Source organism: Trichechus manatus, unplaced genomic scaffold (assembly GCF_000243295.1).
Source record: "Trichechus manatus latirostris isolate Lorelei unplaced genomic scaffold, TriManLat1.0 scaffold00024, whole genome shotgun sequence".
Taxonomy (NCBI): domain Eukaryota; kingdom Metazoa; phylum Chordata; class Mammalia; order Sirenia; family Trichechidae; genus Trichechus; species Trichechus manatus.
In genome coordinates, this window is record NW_004443960.1 from 10,938,397 (window position 1) to 10,963,949 (window position 25,553).

The following is a 25,553-nucleotide window of genomic DNA, read 5'->3' on the forward strand; positions in this document are numbered from 1 at the left end:
CAAGAGACAGAAAGGGCCACATAAACCAGAGACTTCATCAGCCTGAGACCAGAAGAACTAGATGGTGCCTGGCTACCACCAATGACCACCATGACAGGGGACACACCAGAGAGTCCCCGACGCAGCAGGAGAAAAGTGGGGTGCAGAACTCAAATTCTAGTAAAACGACCAGACTTAATGGTTTGACTAAGACCATACGGACCCCAGAAGACACAGCCCCTGGACTCTCTGTTAGCCTAGAACTACAACCATTCCCGAGGTCAATTCTTCAGACAAAGATTAGACTGGACTGTGGGACATAAAGTGATACTCGTGAGGAGTGTGCCTCTTAGCTCAAGTAAATACATGAGACTAAATGGGCAGCTCCTCTTCAGAGGCGAGATGAGAAGGCAGAGGGGTCAGAAGCTGGCTGAATGGACACAGGAAATCCAAGGTAGAAAGGAGGAGTGTGCTGTCACAATATAGGGAGAGCAACTAGGGTCACATAACAGTGTGTGTATAAATTTTTGTATGAGAAACTACCTTGAATTGTAAACTTTCACTTAAAGCACAATAAATAAAAAATAACAAAAACAATGCAAGCTTCTTCAACATTCTGCCCTATATCAGGCATAAAGGTGGTAACACAAAAATAAGGCTTCCTTAAATGCTCTCATAGTCAAAGAGCTAGAGGTGAGTTTATAACTTCTGTGAGCATGATATTCATTCTCTCCCACCACACCCAAACCCCTAACGACCTCCTTGTCTCTGATCACTGTGTCACTATTTCCCACTCACAGCTAGTCCATCCCCACTGCCATCATCTGAGTTCAGGTTCTCGTTACTTCTCACTTTTCTGAAACACTGCTGCCAGGACAACTTTAGTATGTTAACACCCAGCTCTGATCACATCTCTTCACTGTCAATGAGACTTTGATGGTTATGGTTAGTCCTGAAATGCTCAAAGAAGCACCCAAGGCCCTCCTTCCAAACGCTTTTTCAGAGTCGTCTCCAACCAGCCCTTTAGGGGACTTAACACCCACCCAACCTGTACTATTTCCTAGTTCCTAAGCCTGCTACAACTTTCCCACCCCTGTGCCTTCACTCAGGTTGTTCTTTCCCCCCAGTTTCTTTCAACCCAAGATCCTGGCACCCCTTGAAGGTCCATCTCCAACACTCCCCCTCCCAAAAAGCCTTCCCTAAGCTCTCTTCTGCCCAGCCCCAACTTTCTAGGACAACGACCTCCCTCCTCCTGATCCTGGGCCTAGGGCTGACCTCCTCTACCTGGAGTTAGAAGCAGATGCTCATACCTCTACAGGAGCCCTGGTGGTGCAGTGGTTAAGCACTCAGCTGCTAACCAAAAGGTTGGCAGCTCAAACCCCTAGCCACTCCACAAAAGAAAGATGTGACAGTCTGCTCCTATAAAGATTTACAGCCTTGGAAATCCTATGGGGCAGTTCTACTCTGTCCTATAGGGTCACTATGAGTCGGAATTAACATGATGGCAATGGGTTTGGGTTTGTTCCCCTACTGGACAAGTCTTGAGACTGAGGCTATGTCTTCTACCTTTTTTCTCTTCTGTTGCTCCCTACCATAGTGCTCAATAAACATCTGCTATACTGATCTGAAATGAAGAGGGAAATGTATGGACATACACTTCACTTTGCTAAGTGATCCACAATACTGCTCAGATGCCAACTGGTTTTCAGGGATCACAACCATACGCTGGAGTTCAGGGAATCCGTCCATCTCACAGGGACACTGAGCCCTGAGGAAATGAGCCACAAGCACAGCCATGATATAAAGAAGGCCTGCCCACAGATGGAGGGGTTGGGAGGATGTAGGGGGAGATTTTCAGTCAGAAATGAAGGACTGGAAAGCAAGTGTCCCACCCCTGCTCCCTAAATCCAACCACAACCCCCAGAACAGAGGAACTGAGCTCCTGCCACACAATATCATCCTGCCCAAGACTCTCACACACAGGGCAGGGTAGAACTGTTCAGAGGGGAACTTCATAAGTTAAAGTAAAAATCCACAACCATAGTTACCACCTTGGCTGAAAGCCTCACTTTTCCTACGAAGAGCTCTAAGGCTCTTAATATTAGATATAGTAAAGGCTTGGAAATGTCCTAGTTCGTAAGTATCCACATATCAAAGATTTTCTAAAGAAATGAAGTTTTATTACTTTGAGTCCTTCCTAATCAGAGGAGAAGAAACAGAGCTATGTCATCTCTCCTCTCTTCCTCTAACCCAGCGTAACAGTGTTCGTTCAGAATAATCCCCAGCAGGGATACTAACTTTAACAAGAAGACGCCAGAATAGCAAAGTGCAGGGTCTGGCTGAGCAGACGGGCAGGCTCGTGCGAAGAGGGCTCCAGTGCAGGCTGTGTCTGGATAGCCTGGTGAGTGCCACACTGGCTGTCAAAAATTGGTTTGGGAAATTAAGGCATCCTTGAGGGAAGGGAAAAATAAAACCCTCAGTAAATCCAATTCAGCAATCCCAGGCTCCCTCTGCCGAGTGTTACTGCTGTCTCTAAATGCCTCCAAATGATCCATGCATAAAATAAACTTGCACCCAGAGACAGGGCATGCACTAGATGAAGCAGAAAAAGCAGGAGAGGGGTAGACTCCTGACGGTGGTTGTCTCAGAAAACCCCTCTGGCTATCTCTGCAACAGGGATGACTTAGAAAAACAAGGCATCCCACTGTCACCGCTGCTGCTCCCAATGCTGCATGCCTCTTTCCCGCTGTCCTGAGGATGGCCAGGGCCAGCAGTCACGCTGGACCCTCATGACAATGGCATCTCCTCAGCCACACTAAACCCATTCCCTCTGTCCACCCCCAGAGTGGAGGCTCACATCAATCCCCTTAGGAAGAAGCACACTGGGTCCTTCTCTGGAAAGATTTGGTTTGGCATTCCTTGTCACTGCCTGCCCCAACCCCCACCACTCACCACCAGACCTGAGCAGCTGTCAGCAAATGTGGCCAGAGAGGTTGTGGCTGTTCCTACCCTAGGCACTGGCTCTCAGTTCCCTCCCTCCTGCTCATTCATAGGGAAAAAGTGTAAGGCCACCAAGACACAGCTGCCATTACAGGCAGCCACTCAGCTGTTAGTGTAAATGACTCTCAGCATGGAATGAGTGAAGTCCAAGTTAGCAAGGCTTTCCTGGTCCTAAAAAGACGTATGAGGCACTTTTTAACACTATGACTCTTACCTCATCTATTAAAGGGTGACTTTCTGCTAATGGATTAAAAGGTATGAATAAAAAAAGTGCTGGTCCTTTCTTCAGTTCATTATTCAGCAGAAGACTCTTGCCTCCATGTGGCCACAGCCATCGAAGGAGCGTCTCCCGGTTTTCTAAGGCCCATTTACAGATGTTCTCGGCTGTGTAGTTGATGACTTTCCTGGGAAAGACCTGTGGAGAACAAACGCACAAGGAGAAAACAACACTGAGAGGCCAGGCAGGATCAAGGGGCATTAGCACTGTCCTCGAGAAGCCCGATGACCTATCACTTCACAGGGGAGAGAAACGAGGCTTAGAGTGGCAATGTGACCTGTCCCTGGTTGTGCAGCTAAAACCCGAGTCCCATACCTCTCTGGAGAGTACGGCCTCACAAGTGGTAGAAAAGCAAACAGGTGACTTTCAGATCACCTGAGTCATCTTATTCCCTTCAGGGAGACTCATCTATCAACAAATATTTCTTCCCGCCTGCTGGGGAGATGACGACCACTACCAACCTTTCCAAGGGGAGCTATTAAACAATACTGGGTATTTCTAAAAGGACCAATGCATATCCAAGGGAAATTTAGATTTTACCTTGGTCCCACAAAAGCTGCTCCATAAGGGCAGGAATGGACACTCCATGAGGACAGAGGTTGGTTTTACCCCCAATGAATCCCCAGTAACTAGACCGCGTGGCATAGAGCAGGAACTCAACAAATATTTGAATACACCAATGAATGACCTAGAACTGGTATGAGGCATGGACAACACTTTATGTGTATGGAATGAAGGAAAGAGACAGTCAGACTTTTTGTTTTTCTATAACAACCAAAGTATGTCAGCAATAAAATTATTTTTAAAATTTCAATGATATAAATCACTGGATTTCAAATAAAACTCCCAAAAAGGTGTTTTGGAGGGTTCCACAATATAAGATTATTTCACACCGACCAAAACAGATATCAGTTGCTTCAAAATGAAAATGCCCCATTTTTTGTTTTTTTAAATGCTGGGATTTCAGTAATATTTCATTTGATGAAAGACATTTTGATGCTAAACATACCAACCTTAAACTCTTGAATTGAAGCAGTCAACTCAGTGTCATTCTTACAGTCCAACCTTCATTTCTCTAACTGTTTAAAACCCCTTCCTCAATATCCTTTACTATAAATAAACACAACATATGTCGGTTGTATATCATTCTACAAGAGAAGGATGCACGAGAATGATAGATGGCAGAAGCAGATGAAGTCGCAAGAAGCTTAGACAGAGGCACGAGGAAGACGGGTGGGTGGCAGAGAGACAATCACAGCAGTGATTCTCAAAGTGGGACTGGGGGAGTTTGAAAAAACATATTCAAACATCATAATAAACATTTCCATTTGGAAAACACAAAAATACATTTGAGTTTTGGGATACAAACTGCAAGAAAGAAAGTATAACATGTGGCTACTAGAGATATGCAGAAGCCAGGGTGACTGGCAATCCAGGGGCACCCCCTGGAGAGTGCAGGCCTAGCAGTACTTCCAAAGGCACAAGACTGACGTAGAGCCGAGGGGAGGACAGGTTTAAAAGGGCTGGACACCACTGGGGACAGGGACATTTACCTTCATATGCCCTGTAAGTCACCAACACTGGCAATGAAATTAAAGAGACAGAAAATACTTAAGAAAAATAAACTCTCAGGATGTGACTGAGGAAGCGGCAATAAATAAAGAGCAGAAGCACAAGACTAAGCAGGATATAGGTCAAAGCTCAGAAATAGCTGAGTTGAGGTTATTCCACCAAAAAGCAAGTGTAATCAGGGAACACAAGGAACAATGGAGAACCAGGGGCCTCTGGTGTGAGAAGCCGTCAACTTCTCACTGTGACTTGACACGGACTTCAAAAATCCATTACATTATCTAGCAGAAGAACATGTCACATTACTACACTTGATAAATGGAACAAATGAACAAAGAACACAGCCCAACAGACGCTTAACCTCTAAGAACACGGGCACAGAGAAACAACCCTCTAACAGAATAATTCTGCACTTCCATCCAACCAGGAAAACTAAAAAGGTTGTACCAAAGTCTAAGAATATAAACAAAGAATGTCTAGATGCTAAATCCCAGAGCCCTCTGATGCATGGGTTCACAACCCGGGCATGGGCTCTAGGGTGGGGAAGTAGGAACTCTCGATGTGCATATAAAATTTTATGTGCTTTCCTAGGGAGAGCGTCCAATTCGCAAAGGAGCCTGTGGCCTAAACAAAGTTAGGAACCACTGCACTAATATAAACACGATTTCAAAATACTTACAAGTGATGTGTTGAAATGTCTATGTAAATACACACTTCCAGAGTGTACTAAGGATACCAGTTTCGCAAGATGCTTATTTGTGATAACCCCAAATCGTACTGTTCCTAGGTAATCTGAAACAGAAAATTTTCCTTTATTAAAGAAAAGCCCTGTGCCTTAAACCAACCACAAAACCCAGTGACAAACCTTGATGCACAAATCCCCAGGAAGCAAAGATCTTAGTGGTCACCTAGCTTAGGCAGGAAACGAGGAGGGGAAGATACCTTCCTCCTGAAGCTGACCTCAGACCTTCATATGCCATAACAGCTCTGACAATCACCCACTTCATCTGTCCGTGACACTCTGACCTCCTCTCCTGCCCCCTCACTCACTACCCAGGGTCATATCCAGCTTAGTCCCACCTCAGAGCTGAGGCACATGCTGTTCTTTCTCTGTCTGGAAACCTCCTCTGGCAGCTCCTTCTCGCCATTCAATCGCAGCTCGGAGCCCATGTTCTGAGAAGCCTTTCCTGATCCCCTCTCTACCTAAAGGCGGATGAAGTCTACAATGGGAAATGGGGTAAGGGGCTCCCCCGCAACACACACACACTCTGCCACTCTTTTGACAGCACTTACAGTACTTATCAACATCTACATAATCTTACTCATATTTTCCTTGGTCCAATTTCCCCTTCAGAACTTAAGTTCTGTGAAGGTAGGGATCTCGCTGTTTATGGCTGTTTCCCCAGCACCTACTAGAGCACTGCCTGGGGCATATGGTAGGGAATCAGTTAAGTATTTGCTGAATGAATTAACCTACCATTTATAAAGAATTCATACAAATCAATAAGAAAAAGAACATGGTTAAAAATGGGCAAAACACAGAAAAGGAAATATAAATGCCAATTACAGAAAAATGCACTCAACTTCACTATTTCAGAGGGAACCATATTTAAAAAACTACCTTTTACCCTTAAATTATTCAAAATTTAGAAGACTTAGGAAATTCCCAGTATTAATATCCAGTAGGGAAATGAGTGCTGTCATACACTGCTGGTGGGGAGGTAAAATGGCACAGCCACTTTGGAGAGCAATGTGACGTGCGGATTACAATGAAGAATGGACACAGCCCGTGGTTCAGCAATTCTACTTCTTAGTCTCAGCCCTAGAGAAATACCCACATATGGGCAGTAGGAGTCACATGCAAGGATAGTCAACAAGAAATACTCTGCAAATGTTAAAAAAAACAATGAGGTAGGGCTACCTATACAAACACAGTAGATCTTCAAGACATATGTGAGTGAAAAGGCAAGCTGAAGAAAGATAAAGCATACTTTTTATGTTTAAAAACAAAAAAGACTCATACTTAGAAAACAGTATTTTTTTTTCTCCTACAGGCATATATGTTTAGAAATGTATAAAGAATCTGAAAGGATGGTAAAAGCGGTTCTGTGTTGGGGAATGGAGATCAAAGGAGACTTTATTTTTATCCTAAGTTTTCATTTTTCTGAAGGAGTTTATAACGTAATGCTTGTGTGATTAAATATTGATTAAAATACTTAATGTTAAAGAGGAGCGATAAGATAGTGTAGGAAAAGGTACATTCCTTCTTGTTCCCTTTGTATTAACAGACATTAAATAAAATAGCAGTTAAACTTTGAATGTTACCAAGTTGTATCTAAGGAGCTAGTATATAAAAATACTAAGGCACTAAGCATATGCATTTTCGCTTCATCACCTGAGCCCCACCTTCCCGCAGTGAAGTCTTCTCTCCCTCAGATAAGAAGAGGCTGAGGAAGATGAAGTGGTAGCAAACATGTCCCAGATACCATGGTAGACAATCTTTAATATAAACTGATGAGTTTAAAATGACACAAAACAAAATATCAGGAAGAATAAACCATAAATGAAAGAGATTGGTTATCTGAGGGGGGCGGTGAGGAAGGAGAAAAGGGGTAGAAAGAAGAGGGGAGTGAGAACCGGTAGCAGGGATCAGACTGCGCTGAGCAGACCTTTTCATATTTGACTTCAGAGCCACAGTAGTGTGTCACACACCCTGCACATACTCCAAAATTAAACAATGAAAATCACGGGGGAACTCAACGTGGAACACAAACACTAACAAAGCAACCTAATGCGAATAAATAACATTACAGTGGGGTGGGGAAGAAAAGAACTAATCTAAGTACCTAAGTGAAAACAGTATCTTGGATGGACACTGTAAAGCTAAAGACAAAAAGAATTGTACACATGCTGTAAATCTAGTTAGTAAATGTGTTTCTCACAGAGGTATAAGTTAGCAATTTTAAAATGACTAGCTTATTTACTTATTCCTAAGTAAATATATGATAGACAAAGAGAGCCAGGTTTCTCACTGTTGGAGAAAGAAGTTATTTACATATGAAAAGGAAGGCCTAAAATGAACCTTGTGGTGTCAGAATGGAATCAAAGTGTAATTAGTATAGATTCATGGCTTCACACACACACACGTACATGAACAAATAAATAATAAACAGAGATGTGTGCACACACGTGGCCACGCATACATATATTTCCTAGCTCTGTCTACTGAGAGGGCCTAGAAGTAATGATGACCTGTTAACAAAGAGCACAACTAGCGCCCAGATCTTGGTTTCTAAACACCATTCTCCAACAAAAGAAACCAGGACTCCTTGGTGAAGAGGTTGACTCCAGAGCTGGGACAGGGAAAATACAAGATGAGCCTGGAACATCTTATGTCAGAAGTAAGGAAGCACTCAAAAAGGGACAGAGGCTTGCTCAAAGGACAGAGGAGCCAATCCCAGGAGCTCCCAGTGACCAAAGCTGGAACAATGTAAGCAACAAAATAAAACAACGATAGTACACAGAAAAAATAAATATCCATGAGTACAGACTGATATAAGTGAGAAGGTACAGTTCTTCATCACAGCAGAACTCCACTGATAATAAACAAGAAATGAGAGAAACAGTAAATCACCATTGCAGGCAAAGATCCATGGATGACGCTACAATCAGTGGGCAAAAGTTTCAGGAGATATTTGCACAGTCTCAAAGTACCCATCTCCAGGTATTTATTAATTGCAAAGAGAAAGACAGTAACTTTTCAGTGGAGAAACCCAGCATACATACGTTAGTTAAGTGATCAAAGTTCACATCAGCAGCAGTAAGACACAGTGACATCATGAACTCCTTGATAGGAAGCACTGAGAAGGACAGAACATCATTTTTATGGTATTCTTGCCAAAAATGCACAACCTCATTCCAATCATGAGAAAATATCAGAGAAAAGTCAAATTGGAGACTTTCTACAAAATACCTGACCAGTATCCTTCGAAAGTATCAAGGTCAGGAAAGACTGAGAAATTATCATAGGTTGGAGGAGATTAAGGGGAAAAAAATAACTAAATGCAACGTGGGATCCTGGATTGGAACCTAGAACAGAAAAAGGGCGTTAGTGTGGAAACTGGCGAAATTCAAACAAGGTCTTGAGTTTAGCTGATAGTGTTGTACCAACGGTAATTTCTTAATTTTGACAAATACACCATAACAAGGGGTTATGTAACAGTTTACGCAAAATGTTGATATTGGGGGAAGCTAGGTGAAGGGAATTCAATAACTGTTCTATTTTTGTAACTTTTCTACAGTACAAAATTTGTTCAAAATAAAAAGTTTGTTTTACGGCACAACGTGTAACAAGCAATAAGAACTTGAGTGGCAGGGTGAGTAGGCTCCCAAATCTCTGTCTCCAGCCCAGACCTCTGCCCAGAGCACCAGATTCTCACCTGCACCAACCCACTGATGTCCCTACATGGATGTCTATCAGACATCTCCAACTCAACATAGCCAAGCTGCTCCCTCAGTCTTCTCCCTCTCAGTAAATTGCACTGCATCCTTCCATTCAGAGCAAACATCCTGGCTTCCTCCTTCCCTTCATCCCACACAGCCAACCCATCAGCGTGTCCAGAGCACTCCAACTCCAAAACAGATTCTAAAGCTCATCACCTTTCACTGCTACCACCCTGGAACCCTGGTTCAAGTCCTCATCATCTCTTTCCTAGACAACTGCAGTGGCTTCCTAACTAATCTTCCTTCTTCCACTTTTGCTCCCTGTGGTTGGCTGTCTACTCAGCAGCCGGGGAGATCTTTAAACAATATTAACCGGATCACATTACTCCCAGCGAAAAAACCTTCCAGTGACCTTAAAATAGCAAAGCCCCTTACCCTGGCTATAAGGCCCCCTCATGATCCTGCCCTTGCCTACCACTCTAGCTTTACCCCTGACTACTCACCCTCACTTACTATGCCTATTATACCAGCCTCTGGCTGTTCCTGGGAACACACAGCTTGCTCCCATCTCCTACCAGGCTCTTCCCTCTGCCTGGAACACTCTTCTCCCAGCTCTTGACTTGGCTAGCTCTTTCTCATTGTTTAGGTCTCTACTCAAAGGCTGTCTCTCCTCCTAAAGGCCTTCCACAACACTCTCCGCTACCCCCTGCCAAACCGAGTTCCTCTCTGTACCCCCAGCCCTCTGTATTCCCTTGTCTTACTTCTTGGTACTCAGCTGTGTCTGAAATTACATTATGTGTTTGTTTACTTATTGAAATGTCTGCAGCCCTTCCTAGAATAAAAGTTCCACAAGGGTAGGGATAGCGTTTGTCTTCTTCATTGCTCTGTTTCCAGAGTGCTATGTTTCCCACATATTCAATAAATACTTGGTAGGTAAATAAACAGGAAAAGGTGTTTGAAAAGAATGGTTAAGTGTCTGTAACTATTAGTGTGCGTTTACAGCTGACAAACTGAACTAAGCACTCCTAAGAGAAACTTTAAGGCAGGTGAGAAAACCAAAGCTCTGGCAGGTCATACAATCTATAAATCTCCAAACCAAGATCTGACTCCTGACTTCAAGTTCAAGGCAGTTTCCACTACTCTGCATCTCTGCATAAGGACACACTATAGGTACAAAGCCAAGCTAAGCAGCTTAACCAATTCACATATGAAAGAATATAAGAACCTGAACTAAGGAGGGGAGTAGTAGAGGAGATGGCAAGGTCAAATCCCAAAGCTGTCAGAAGAATAAGCAGGACCTTAGAGAGGTTAAGAACGGGTACAGCAAAAGGCATCACTGTCCAGAAGGAGAGGGCTGAATCTATAGTTTAAAAGAAAAGAAGAGGAAAACCAGCCAGTGATGAAATTCATTTGATATTCTGCCAATTATTAAAGCAGAGGAATAAGAAGCGACAGCCTGTCTCAAGGGTTGAAAGGGGCCATTCAAAAAATTGCTTAACTCCATTAATAAGAGCAGACAGCCTACCTTTGCAGAACAGATTCCAACGTGCTCAAACATATGACAATTTTAAAACTTCAGTCTTCACACACAGAGAAATTTACAAAGTCACACATCTATTTAAGTTTCTGCATATGGTGGAAACCTTGCTGGAAGAATGGCTTAAATCTGCAGTCTCATGTGAACAAAGAACACTTGGATTAGCAGAGGAAGTTTACAGTGTAAGAATGGCGTAAGAAAACAGTGCTTCTCATCTTTGTACCCACAGCTTTCAACAACAGGGGTCTCTGTCATTTATAAAATGAACTCTTTGGTCCTAAAAGTAAAAAAGCTTCAATATTATAATTAAGGATTTTGAATTGGTTGACTAATTAAAAATAAATTAAAAAATAATGCCTCCGCAAAGGTCCAACAGTGGCATAATCCTATTCAATTAATACTTTTAAAAAACTGGCCAGTTTAAACTCTCTATTAACCATCCAGTGACAACTGGTGTGAGAAAGATCACTGTAAGATATAACAAGACCATCTGGGCAAAAGAATCAAATTTCTACAGGATACAATGCACTCTGTTGAGGTTCTTCTTTACATAGTGCTGATATGTATTACAGTATTCTAATTAACTTAACATGAAAAAACAAGGCAGTGTGGATTAGTAGAACAGCCGCAGAATGGGAGTCAGGGTAGCTGTCTCGGGTTCCAGCAGCATCAACTAGGTATGCGTCCTTGAGAAAAGGCCTTAACCTCTGACTCTTTATCCTCATTTATATAATCAGGGACTGAGCTCTGGGGTCCCTTCTAGCTTTAACGCTCTATTCTAGTAAAGCCGTATGGTACAGTCAGACTTCAGAATTAACAAGAGTATCTGTAACGTAACTGCAAAATAGATATGAATGTCAAGAACCCCAATTCCTGTTGGATATTTGAGGTAGTAATTTATATGATTATTAAAATACCTACAGAAGGTTAGTTTTCTTACTAAATCACTTGAAAAATTAAGAGGAACACTTACAGGCAGACCAACTAGAAGAACGAGATGGAGAAAAGCCAGAGAAGTTAGGTTCTAAACAAGAGTACAGAGTACACAAAGAAAAACCTTGACAAAGTGCAAAAGACTCTCTATAGTACACTACCTTCATGTAAACAAGGGGATACAAAAAATAAACATATACTTGCTTATCTGCCAAAAAGAAAACCCAGGAGGGATAAACCAGAGACTAAAGGGGTTGGTTACGTCCTAGAAGCAGGTGGGAACAGGATGGAAAGGGTAGAGTATGGGACAGACAGGAGGGCCCTGGGGCTCCCTGCACATGCTTGCTGATGTGTCAAACTGCAAGGGCTTATTGTCCCCTGGTACCAAGCAGTTTCTGTAGCTGGTCATGCAGGCAACCAAGCAGGCCAAGGTGATCACAGTATGACTACTGTGTCACCACCTGGGCTCATCGTGTCATGTCTCCCATGGGACCTGGGAAAAGGGGGAACCAACACTACCATGCTGATGCTCATGCTGTTTGCCGGACTCTGAAACAGACTGTCTTGCTTTGCTCCATGAAATCTTGTCTACTTTCAGCACTTATGCAGGTTTACTCCTTGCCATCTTTTAAGAGGTTGGGTTTCTTCCCTGCCTTTAACAGAATACTTTACCCCTGCTTCCGACACATCCCTGGGAATAACTTCAGTTGCCCTTCTTGTGCCTTCCATGCACCACCATTATCCTTTACCTCAGGGCAACCACCAAGGATGCACCAAGAGTAGAAGGCTCTGAAATCCCATCGGCTCTCCACTTAGATTCACCTGGTTCTCTGGCTTGCATCAAGGTTTTTTTGTATAACATTTTAATATCAGGCTACTTTATTTTGCTTAATACTGTTTGCCTGGAATTCAATTTTTAATATTAAAATTTCAATTTAATATTAGGGTAAAGGACATACATTCTGAGCGATGAACCATCTATGTGAGGTAAGACGTTAACATTATCAAACATTCCAGAAAGAACAAGAATAGTTTCTTTTGTTAGGAAAAAGAATAGACTTTTTGTGTTTTGAAATTAGTAACATAATGAACCACAACTAGCACGGCCTCCAGCCGACTGAGTCCAGTACAGCTAGATGGTGCCCGGCTACCACCACTGCCTGCTCTGACAGGGATCACAACAGAGGGTCCCAGACAGAGCTGGAGAAAAATGTAGAACAAAATTCTAACCCACAAAAAAAGACCACAATTACTGGCCTGGCAGAGACTGGACTGTGCCAAGGTGGTAATGATGAAAAAGCAAGATTCATGTACCTCAGGAAGAAATTAGGCTAAGACAATAAATACAGTAGCCAGTAGGTCTCCATAATGGGCAATTATCTGAGAAGGATCTATAAAACAACATTTCTCAGACTTTTTTCACGAAAATCGCTCCAACAGCATAGAATGATGATTTTTAAGCACGTGTCTCTCTCCTTCAGAAAGAGAAAAGTAGGGCTGTAGACCTGGTGGCTCTGGGTATAAACTGCTGAGTTTCTGAAATGAACTCTCTGAGGTCTACAGTAAATAGCATTTGGCGTATTACGAAGTAAGGTACCCAAGGGTACTCTGAGAGAATGAAAAGAAATGATGGAGCTGAACATGTGACTCTTCACATCAGCGCTGGCCACTTTCTGCAACCGGGGACTTCTCTGTGAGCTTCTCCTCTCAGGGCTCAGGGGACAAAATGGCATTATCAAGTTAAAAAAAAAAAAAAAAAGTCACAAAAGATAACTGCTGACAAATCATGATGTACTTCAAAACTAAATACCTCTAGATTAATTCACATGGCTTTTAATCAGCATGAATAAGAAGTCATTTACTCCGTGGGAAATAAATGTACTACATCGGAGACATTCTAAAAGGCAAATCTAGATCATGGTATCTTCCCTCTGCTCAGAAACAATTCTCATTTTATTCTATATGCTGTCATTTTCATTAACTTCCTCCTTCCCACTGTTCTGTTCAAGGTTTAGACAAGGAGGAAAAAGGAGAACCGAGGCTTATATAAAAAGGGATAAAAATAACCCCTCCAATGCTACTCAGCATTTACATAAGGATTCATTTTCAAGAGCTTCATAACCATTCATTCAATGATGACTTCATACATTTCCAATGATTAATACACCCATCAAAATGAAAAATACCTTCAAAGAAGTTTAACAGATTATGGAATTATTTTTCAGTGTATAAACTACTGTCACTGTTTGTACTTTTTCCCCTAGGAAGGTGACTTTTGAGATTCTGTATTTTTAAAATTCTTAATATAAAGCACAAAGCAATTATCTAGGAAAAAATCTGGCATTTAGGCACCATAAATACAACATTTGCATTCTGGTGCTTGCCAAGATACTGCTAAACTCTGAGTAAACATAACTTCTTAGCTATGATTTTTCTATTTTCTTGTGAGTTGGGGGAAGGGAAAGAGAAATGTAGCTCCAAATCCATTATTAGGGGAAAATAAACTACTGTATAGTAGTGAATACGCACTGTCACATATACTGGATAGTAAACTAAACACTCTCACACCATTCCTTCTCTTTAAACCAAGGCATAATATTAAAATCATCAATTAAATATTTCCCTTGTATAGATTTCAATTCATTCCCTTCCTCTCCCCTTTTTTAAACCTTCAGGAAAGGAAAGACTTCACAGATGATACATATTCTCTTTAGAAGTCCCTCCCACCCCCCTTTCAGGGCTGCTTTTATGGTCTAGAGCAGCAGTTAGCTACATGCGGTCCTGCCACAGTCTTTTTTTTTTTTAAACAATCCTTTAAAAATATAAAAATGATTCTAAGATCCAGGACGTACAAAAAACAGACCAAGGGCCATTGTACTTTCAAGCCGAAGTGTCCCTTAGAGGCAACACGGCAACGCTCCTTTATTTTACAGGTAGGAAATCTGAAGACCAGTGAGAAGGAGTGACTGGGCCATGGTCACTCCAGGGCACATGCCAATAATCTGGCTTGTTATTAGGAGAGTTGGTCCCTGGCTTTGGGAACTTCTTGTTAGGACTATACCACTAAAGCCCAAGGGAAAACAACGCAAGTTGCTAAGAGGGAGATACAGCCTATTCGTGCAAGAAGAGAGGATGGAAACTTCCATTTGAGATCTATAATGTGCCAGACATCATGCTAGCTAGGCAGTATTTATAAATCCTACAGGCCTTCAGATGGCCTTGAAAAATTACAAAGCGGTTATTAACCAGGAGGTATTATATTTAAAACAGCATCAAGAGCAAAGGTTAGGAGGAGGGAATCAGTATTCTGTGCCACCTGCCTCATCCCAGTACAGCAAAGTAGCTAGAACAGAATGGAGAGAGAGGGAAGGGGAAGTGACAGACAGAGTAAGCTCTACAGTCACGTGGTCCTGCATTCCTACCTCAGCTCCAGCATTTACCGGTATATGACAGCATTAGTTTCCTATTGCTGCTGTAACTGATTACCACAAACTTAGTGGCTTAAAAAAAACAAATGTACCTTACAGTTCTGGATGTCAGAAGTCTGAAATGGATCTCACTGAGCTAAAAAAGTCAAGGTGTCAGCAAAGCTGTGTTCCTTCTGGAAGTTCTGAGGGAAAATCCATTTTCTTGCCTTTCTAGCTTTCAGAGGCTGCTGCATTCCTTGGCTTGTGGCCCCCCTCCATCTTCAAAGCAGCAATGGCTGATCAAGTTTTCCTTATGGACACTGACTGTTCTGCCTCCCAATTCCACTTTTAAGAACGCCTGTGATTACACTGGGCCCACCTGGATAATCCAGGATACATCTCACGGTCACCTGATTAGCAACCTTCATTCCTCCTTGCCATCATATTCACAGGCTCCAGGAATTAGGAAGCGGACATCTTTGGGGAGCCATTATTCAGCCTACCACAGTGACCTTCCATAAGTTAACAACCACCTTAGAATCTGTTTCTTCATCTGTAAAACCCGGATAACAGTCCCTACTTCAAAAGGTGGCAGTGAAGACTGGCATCATCCAGATAAAGAGCTTAGTTTGTGGAAGTACTCAGTCAAGTATTAGCTTATAATGTTCAACTGTATATAAAAGGTGGTCAAGTACAGACCAGAACCAGGTTTGTCTGCACTGAGTTGTTTGACTTAAGCTGTGAATCCATTAAAGAAGGTGACCCCTGAGATTTTTTCATGTTAAGACTTTAATGTTTTGGGGAATTTCAAATTCTCATGGAATCAGACTTTCTAGAGCCGTGGAGGCTGGATAAATCCCTGAAACTACTGCCCTGAGATAATCTTTAAACTTTAAACCAAAAATATCTTAAAACCAAACAACAGTTTAGCTTTACTAGTAAAGAATGTCTTTTTAAGATCTATCTATATGGGATCAAACTAACAAGAGGAACTCAAAAGATCTGATAGGAACCCCGAGAGTATGGCCCCCGGACACCCTTTTAGATCAGAAATGAAGTCACTCCCAAGGTTCACCCTTCAACCAGATTAGACATCCCCATAAAAAAAACAAGACTAGTGGGGCACAACAGTCCAGGGGCAAGGACTAGAAGGCAGGAGGGTACAGGAAAGCTGGTAATGGGGACCCAAGGTTGAGAAGGGACAGTGTTGACATGTCATGGGGCTGTTAACCATTGTCATAAAACAGTATGTGTACTAACTGTTTAATAAGAAACTATTTGTTCTGTAAACTTTCATCTAAAGTACAAGTAAAAATAAAAAAAGATCGATAAGAAATTTGGGGGGTAGTGAGTTTACGTTACTGGGGGAAGAATAATTTGGAAAAGGATAGCAAGAATGGCTGCACAACCTGAAGAATGTAATCAATGTCACTGAATTGTACATGAAGAAACTGTTGAATTGGTTGGTGTATGTTCTGAGGTGATATTTTTATCAAAAATAAATTATTTTAAAAAAGAGATTTTAATGTTTTTGGTTCTTTGTCTAGGAGTCTTAGCTCAACTTCCAAAAAAAAAAACCGTGAAGAAATAGGAACAACACACACACACACGCCACAAAACAGGACAACTTTAAAAAGGTAGAAAGTATCACAAAACAACTAGGAAGTAAAGATGGCATGAATTTTCAAATACGTGGGTTCAAAGAATAAATTAGTATCTATAAATGAAAACTAAATTTAGTTCCGAGCTTCCTGCAGCCAAAGGAAAAATGGACACATCTTTTGCTTTCCTCAGCCTCCAGTATCTTCTCCGTAGCTCCTTATGCACTCCAAGCTGCAGCTCACCTGGAGCTCACCTGCTGGCCCATTCCCTCCACCTGGCAGCTCCTCCCCACCCCCAGCACCACCTCCTCTGAGCAGTCTTCCCTGACTCATCCTCTAATGAAGCCTGTCATTGTCCTGTCACTGCATTTACATTGTGGGCAACCCTATCTGTCGGCCATACTAGCTGGTGACTCCTACTGACAGCAGGGAGTGAGTCTGATTCATCTTTGTAGATGTGACGCATAGTAGATCCTCAAACGTCTACTGAATTAATAAATCATGCTTCTGAATTCAACCTCAAGTGCTAAGAGCCCCCCCACCCCTTTTGGCTTTAGTTCTTATCTTACAAGGCTTAAGAAATAAGTCATAATGGAATAAAAGCATCTCCTAGGAAATATGATGATTTCTTTGCTAAAATAATTACAATGTAATTAAAAAGTCAGTTTTATGTGTGGGAACACAAAGTATGGAATTTCTAATATGGTTATTCTGACACATACTAATCAGCACCCAGAGGGCCTCTGAATCCAGGCAGATGATTAGAAAAAGGTCTCCTTCGATGAGTGAATGTAGTGACAATCAATGAATGAGATTATCTGAGAAAGCCAAGTGACCTTAGAATGTGTTCCACTCAGGGAGAAATGTTAAACCCAATGTCAGCTTCAAAGAGCCAAGAGTTAGACCCAGGAACGCAAGAAAATAAAGCCAGTCCCCGAGTCAACCTTGTCTAAAAAGTTGTTTTTCAGTGCTTTTAAAAACGCCAATACAGGGTAAGAAAACCCTACCTTCAGACCTCTTGATGCTGTCTAAAATTTCATAATTTAACAGAAAAGGGCTCCAAGGGTGGGGGTGGTGGGGGTGGCGGTGGCGGTGGTGAGGGGAAGGGATCCAAAATGACTTTTAAAATCCTGCAGCTAAAATCATTCTTACTTGAGAATTTCCAAGGTAAAATGTCCTTTATTAGTCATTCCTTCAACCTTTTAGCTACAACTACAGTTGGGCAGAGGGTTACAGCTCTCAGAGCAGTAAGACAAAACCTCAAGGCACTCAATAAATATTTTCTGAACAAAAAAACTCATATTCTGGTGAGAGAGCAATATGGTCAATTCTACAGTGAGAACACAGTGCAGTACACACAGATGCAGGTATGGAGTGCTGCAGGAAAAGGGAAGAGGAAGACGGGTCTGCTGATCAGTCAAGTTACATACTATACTATCTTGTGTAGAAGCTTTTAATAAAATAGATACAATAGTTACTTAAGTTCTTTCAGCCAGGTGCTAAGCTTCTAATTAAGCTAACTACAGACATAAGAAGAAACTCTCCTGGCACAGGGGTTAAGTACCTGGCTGCTAACCAAACAATTGGTGGTTCAAACCCACCAGCTGCTCCACAAAGAAAGATGTGGCACTCTGCTTCCATAAAGATTACAGTCTTGAAAACCCTATGAGGCAGTTCTACCCTCTACAGGGTCAATGTGAGTCAGAATCGACTTGAAAGAATGGGTTTTTACAGACTTTACGGCTACTGCTTTACTTACACATGAAATATTTTGCACATGAAATGTGGCTTTATAAAACAAGCACGTCACCCTTCTCAATTATATAGACAAACTGAAACATGGAAAAATTAAATAACTGGTTTAAGTTTACAGATCCCACCAGGAGCAGGCAAAGGGTAAGGACCAGACACTACTGGCTCCCATGCCACTGCTTTTCCCTCCAGACTACACTGTATTTCTTTTGTAGGTCAGATGATAAATAGGATCAAAATGTGCCGCAAATATTTTCTGACTGACTCACAGCACAATATAACATTTTACTAGAACATATTTTTACAGTTAATAACATAATCACAAAACAAGAAGAAGAAGAAAACAAGCAAGCAACTTAAAAATACTGACCCCTCTACCAAATTTTCTTTAGGCCAAAGAAGAAACCTGAAGTCTGCCAAGATCAAATGTGAAATGGTTCAAAGAGGAGTAGGCTTTGCTGTCTGGGAAGAGTACAGACGTTCAAGAGAGCTGGTTTCCTTCAGGCTCTTGAAACATACACAAAGACTGCTGGTCCACAATTAATCATTCAATACTGCATAACGATTAAACGCTGAAGACAGAGATGTGTGAGACCTATTATAAAAAATTTAAAAGGTCTGAATAAATGAATAATCACACTGTGATTCTAGAAAGGGAAGTTACATGTTAAGAACATACCGGTTATCTCCAAGTCAAATTACACATTTAATATAATTCCAACCAAAATCCATCAAAAGGTGTGGATGTATATAAAAGAATATTCCACAAAACACAAGAACTAGGGGAAGCAGATCCAGAGTTTACCACATAGTAACAACTTACAAAGCAAGAAATGAAATTCCATTTACTCATAAAAAAATAGATCTCTAGACCAAGAGAAAAGGCAGAAATAAACCCAACTTCATGGAAGAACGTATTTTGTGATAAAGCAGGCATCATCAAGATGAGGGAAAAAGAAAGCATCTTTTGTAAACGGTGCTCATTAGCCAATAAGAAGAGGCTAAAAAATCAACTGTGCTCTATATTGTAAGCCCAAGAAAATTCTAGGTAAAGTGCTAAATAGTTTTTAAAATTTCAAAGAAGAAGATAAACTAATTATTGATCCAATTTTTAGAAAAAGATAAAATCAAGAAGAAGAACAAGACTCAACTATATAGATGAAAATATACGATCACATTTAAAAAAACTGATACTATTTCATTATTTTCTACATAGTATAAATACTGTTTTGCAATTTGGTAATATGTGCAGCTTAGCAATGAGACATTTAGACATCAAGAACAACAGTCTTTGCCAGAGTTGTATTCCCAACAGTCACAACTTATACGTAAAGCAACTTTTTAAACTAAATATTTATGAGTTTAAAATAAAATTTTTTAAACTAGAGAACAGATCAATTCTGAGATGTAGTTGAACTGTATTCTTAGAAATTTATTATTATTTAATATTTACACTCTAAGATGACAAGTATTAAAGATAAAAATAATAAAATACAGTTTTTTAAATGATGTTTAAGTCAAAAGGCTAGGACAACAATGGAAGAAATACAGCAGGGTTACTGCTCATACCACCTAACAGGCCAGCCTACATAAACTGACAGACCAGCACTAAGGCTGAGATCAATAGGTAAAAGACATGGCTACCAGAGACGAAAGGAAATAGTTAAAAAAAGAGAAAGTAGTTAATGTTATGGTGCTAAGGTGGTAGTCAACTTTCCCTATTTCCCTACTAAAATGCTTAAAAATATCAAACACTAGACAAATATTCTTTCAAGGGAGTGGCAAAGTACCACAGCACCAGATCTTACAACTAAGCCCCAAGATCCCTGAGGGCAAGGAATGAGTTTTCCTCTTAGCATGCTCCACCAGCTCCTAGTCAGGATGTCTGACACATGGTACAGTCTCAAAATATTTGTGGACTGATGGCCAGCTACCTTCAAGAAACAAATGTAGAACTCAGAAAACGTCCTGGCTTTTTCTAAGACAATTTAAAAAAAAAAAATCATTAAGGAGATGGGAAGGTGTGCATTTTATAAACATTTGTAGTTTGTTGAACCAGGACATCTGCTTTCTACCACGACAGTCTAAACACTTCTCCAGTTAAGCTCTCTACAACTAAACGTTAAGTGTGTCAAATGTTTCTCAGGCCTCGATTTGTGTACACGTTCTAAACACGACACTGACCTACAATTTACATCTGAAACTGTACCATTAAAAAAGGAGGGTTCACACGTTTTCTCTTACCACACATCTGCTACTAACGATAAGTAAAGTATCTTATGACTTCAGGGTAGAAGGAAGAATCAGGAAAAGAAGGGGAAAAAAACCCCAGATACCCAAGGCAAAATCCTTCATAGAAAATCAACATTCCAAATTTTCCCTGGTTCGTATCAATGCTTAAGTGGGCACTTACCCACAAAAATGGGGTATAAGGATTACTTAGGATGAATCTCAGCTCCTGCAAACTTGCATATGCAACAGAATTTTACAAGGCCCAACAAGAAATGTAGGGAAGAAATGTAGTAATTCTGAGAATGCTCATGTATTCATTTGTCAAAATTAGGAATTTAACCAAGGAGATTCATTCTGTACTCGCAAGGAATTTTTACCCATTTAACACCTTCCTTAGCTTAAAAAAAAGAAGGAAACAAAAGAAAAAGATATTGTCTTATAGTTGGAAAGATTTTTCACAAAAGAAACAAAACGTTGGAAAACTCTGAATAAAAACATAATTTAAGGTGAACGATTTATTTCTTACTACATGGCAGAGCAGCACACAATTGAGCTAACGAGATAATAAAACATCCCTCCAAGATCTTGAAATACCCTCTTCAATGAAGGAAACTGAATGCTGCCATCATTTCGGTGAAAGGCTCTAGGTCACTCTTTTATATATAAATCTTCAGTTGAGATCTCTTTGAAGGGCTTTATTTAATTTTCCATAAGGAGCTTTGAATGTCTGCTTCTTAAGCTTATTTATGTAGGCAGTATTTTGTTTTCAAAGTTCAAACTTTGATTCTCTAAGTCTTCTTAATCACTTGAAGCTCAAAGTCTTTCAAGTGGACAGATGACATATTTATGTGACAACTTGATTTCCTCCCCTAATCTCCCCCACAGGCGAAAAACCTGAACATAGTAGATTCTCTATGCATAAAATGTTAAGACAACATATATATTAAAATGACCAGTCTTCAAATTGTTTGATGTATTAATGGCATACAGTTATAACAGCAAAAACAAAACAAAAAATCAACAACAAAAAAATCTAATCTACTGTATTGTACGCAAATAACGCACACGTTCTACAATTTTTTGCCAACCATGCCCTCCCCACATAAGGTATTTTGGTAAGGACGCTGTGTCAGTTTTTTTTAACATGTCCTGGCTATAAAAAAATTTAGCATAGTGCACTTAGGAAAATACCTCGCAGGGGGAGGATGTGGTTGGCAAACAAATGCAGGGCACATATCTTATCTGCATAAAAATACGGTAATATCCAGTAACAAAAGAAGTCATCTGATATCCAGTAACAGAAAGATGGTTACATACTTTTGGTTGATCTACTGCGGGAAAGATTACATGGCCATTTATTTCATCACTCATTTGGCAAATACTGATTGAGCCCCTGCTATGTACCAGGCACTGCAGAGAAAGCACTAAGCTGAAGACACAGTCCCTACCCTCAAAAACCTCACAGTCTGCAAGAAGACAGATGTTAAACAAATCGTGTCATACCAAGTTTAGATTAGGGGAGGGGGTCAGTTATTTAGATTGTCAAAGTGATAATGAAGCTCGGCCCTGAAGGATGAATAGGGGTCTGACAGGTGGAAAGCTGGGCCCTAGAGACTAGGGAGCGGGGGGAAACATTCCAGGCAGAAGGAGTAGCATCCGCAAAGGGCCTAGTGTGAGGAAGACCTGGCCAGCTCGAATCCAGTGGAGCCAGAGCCCAGGGAGCACGAGGGCCAGTGAGGAGGTGAGGTGAGAGAGGTCAGAGGCGATGTTATAATTCTGGAGTTTTTCCTACATGCAGTGGGCTGCCACTGAAGATTGTAAGGCAGAGGAGTGATGTGAGCTGGGATTTATAATTTATGACTATCGCTCTTAAACTGGCTTGAAATGGGGTGAGAGTGGATACTGGTATAGTCCAGGGCCCTGGTGGTGCAGTGGCTGTTAACCAAAAGGTCGGCAGTTCAAATCTACCAACCGCTCCTTGGAAACCCTGTGGGGCCCTTCTACTCTGTCCTGTAGGGTTGCTATGAGCTGGGATCGATTCAACAGCAACAGGTTTGGTTTCTTTGGTGGTATAGTCCAGATGTGGGGTGACGGGGGCTTACACCATAGTGGTAACAAAGGAGATGGAGACAAGTGAATAGAATAAAACATATCCAACAGGACCTGGAAGTAGTAACTGACAGAGAGAAAGATCATGGAGAAGCAGAAAAACTGAGTATGATACAATGTTTAATTTAGAAAGTCAGACCTCAAATGATATATGATTCAACTAAATAGAAAAATATGCATTTGAGAATACTGAAACTGGCAGCAGACTTTACAAGTAATTTCTATTTTCTAAATATGCTGGTATTGTGGCATGACTTCTTTACTTGTAAAAATACTCCTCAAAGAAAACGTATTGCTAAAGTATGGTATCCAACTGACAGATTACATAATCACTAAAAACTATGCTCAGAGCTTGTAACTCTATGAAAAAAAATGATTATGGTATAATGAATTTTAAAATACAAAATGTAAAACTATAGACACAGTATGATCAAGCTACATTTTTAAAAAGCTAAATATTTAAGAGACTATATTTGAAATAATACAACAGTACTTTCTGTTTGCTACTGATGGAACATAAAACTATGTAATTACTTATTATAAATACACTGAGAAAAGCAACCAAGCAAATCAACTTTAAAAAACAGAATCACAATTATAACATATGCAAAAGAATGTCAATATAAATACATTTCTGTTAAAATGTCTTAATAGGAATCATGTTTACCTTTCTTTAATGAATGCAGTGCTGATGTGAAGAAGGTCAAATAGCCAGGGGGCTGGGGTGAGCCACTGAACTCAAAGTACCCAAGTACTCCAGGCTGCAGGCACAAGAGCAGAATGAGGTAACTGACGCATCACCGGCAACTGTGCAATACAGGATATTTTGAAAAGAGAAAGACATGCCAGTATAATTTGATAGCTAAAGCATTTTGTTGCATTTCTTTTTTTTTAAAAAGCCTAACCACATGAGAAAGGCTAAAGGTGGGGGTTGACCTTTCCCTCCACTTGGACAACAAACGGGAGAAGGCATGGAGTTGCAGCAGCTTTCACAAGATGGCACAGCGGTCATATGGGGGCACTTCAGAGCTGAAACGTCCTTCTCTCTCCCTACATAAGTTCTTCTTTCCACCTGCTATTGAAGGTACAATCCTAGGCCCCTGTCTCAAAATCTTACCATCAATTTCAGGTACTCGCTTTTAACAGCTCCAGTCAAGCAATGTCAGTAACTTCTTTGTAACAGTCCTTAGATTTCTTCCTCAGTTGCTTCCTTTCACTCACTCCAAATGTACCTTCACACTTAGTCAACATCAGGTTAAATCTGTTTGGCTCCACCTGCACTCAAGATCATCCAATCTCAGAACCCAACAATCTACAGTAGCCACTTCCTCTCTCAACAGGTCAGTCTGCAGAGGGCCCCATCTCTTGCTCTTTCACCCCTACAAACTTACTTCCACTTGCTCATTCCATATCTCTAAGGTTAGCACATGGCCTTCCATTCTGCCAAACCAGCTACAGTAACTCTCCCCTACCAGATGCATTCTGCCTTCTCTGAAGGCCCTGGGGCACTTGCTCTGTCCAACTTTGTTCTATAACAATTATATCTATCTCAAAAGCCAAACTGTGAGATCCCAGAGAGAAGAGTGCTGAGCTTGGAGTCAGAAGACCTAAGTTCAAGTCCAAGTTCTACTAACTGAATGACCTTAGACGAACTCTTCAATGTGAAGCCTCCATTTACTTATCTGTCAGAAGGGACAAGTCCTCATGGGGTTACTATGAAGATGAGCCTGATGAACTATCAAGCAGTAGGCAAATGTAAAGGAGCCTTCTTTCTGGCCTCAAAGCACTCAGCACAATGCTCTTAACAAATAATCGTGGAGCAGATCTGATCATTAACAGGCAGAAATTGTAACCCGCTGGTAAAGTTAAAAAACAGCATGTTGTGTAAAAAAGGAGATTTCTGATCTGTAGTAGAACATACTATCTTTCAAATACAAAGCACTCATTCTCAAAAGATTCAACTTTAAATAAATCAGTTTTCATTCTGATAGAAACTGAGACAGAATGTTTAATCCTAACATTTAAAAAGTCAACTGATAACCCATTTCTCAAACAAATGAGGAAATCAGAAAGCAAAGTTATTGAAAACAGGATTTTCTTTTGTCCTAACCTTTAAAATGTTTTTAAAAAGTCAATCTAGAATTGGCTTAGAGAAGAATTATAATTTGAATTCTAAAGGCTTAAAACCATGCTAAAATGGTGTGGTTAAGTTTTCCTATCAAGAACAAAGCAAGACACAATCTTCAGAGATTCTAGTTACTTAGTTAATATTGGACACAAGGATAATGTAAAAATAGTGACGTGGGGGCATCAGACCTCCTCACCTAACTTTCAAGAGAGAGAATTATTATCACCATCAACAGCCCAAGGCTGATTCCTATGAGGTGCAGGTCAGACATGCCTCCTCTCTCTCCAACCTTTTTACCGATTCTGACATCAGCCATTTTACATAGCCAATTTCTAAACTGCCCATCCCTATCAAACCAGTACTCTGAGAAGACAAGCATGTTCCTTGATCTGAAGACTCTTCTGTTCCAGTTGGAACTTTTGAGCATCTGCATCCATAAGCAAAGTCCAGAGCAGAGCAAGCTATCAAATTGCAGCACTCTATACCAGCTCACAGTGTCAAACATCTCTCTCTTCATTAAGTCTAATTCTGGTCAGCTCATCCCTAGCCCTGTACACTAGGTCAATGGGTACCAGCCGTAGGCTTG

General features: G+C 40.9%; 1 protein-coding gene across 3 annotated transcripts in view; it reads right to left on the reverse strand.

Annotated features, from left to right (window-relative positions):
* The window catches only part of TXNDC11 (thioredoxin domain containing 11), a 66,793-nt gene that overhangs the window by 15,398 nt on the left and 25,842 nt on the right, over nt 1-25,553 (reverse strand). For all 3 annotated transcript variants that reach the window (XM_023728469.1, XM_004373257.1, XM_023728468.1), the window contains 3 exons: nt 23,507-23,600; nt 5,505-5,617; nt 3,194-3,394 (listed from right to left, as the gene is read on the reverse strand). In XM_023728469.1, the coding sequence (XP_023584237.1) occupies nt 3,194-3,394; nt 5,505-5,617; nt 23,507-23,600 (408 nt within the window). The remainder of the gene's footprint in view (nt 1-3,193; nt 3,395-5,504; nt 5,618-23,506; nt 23,601-25,553) is intronic.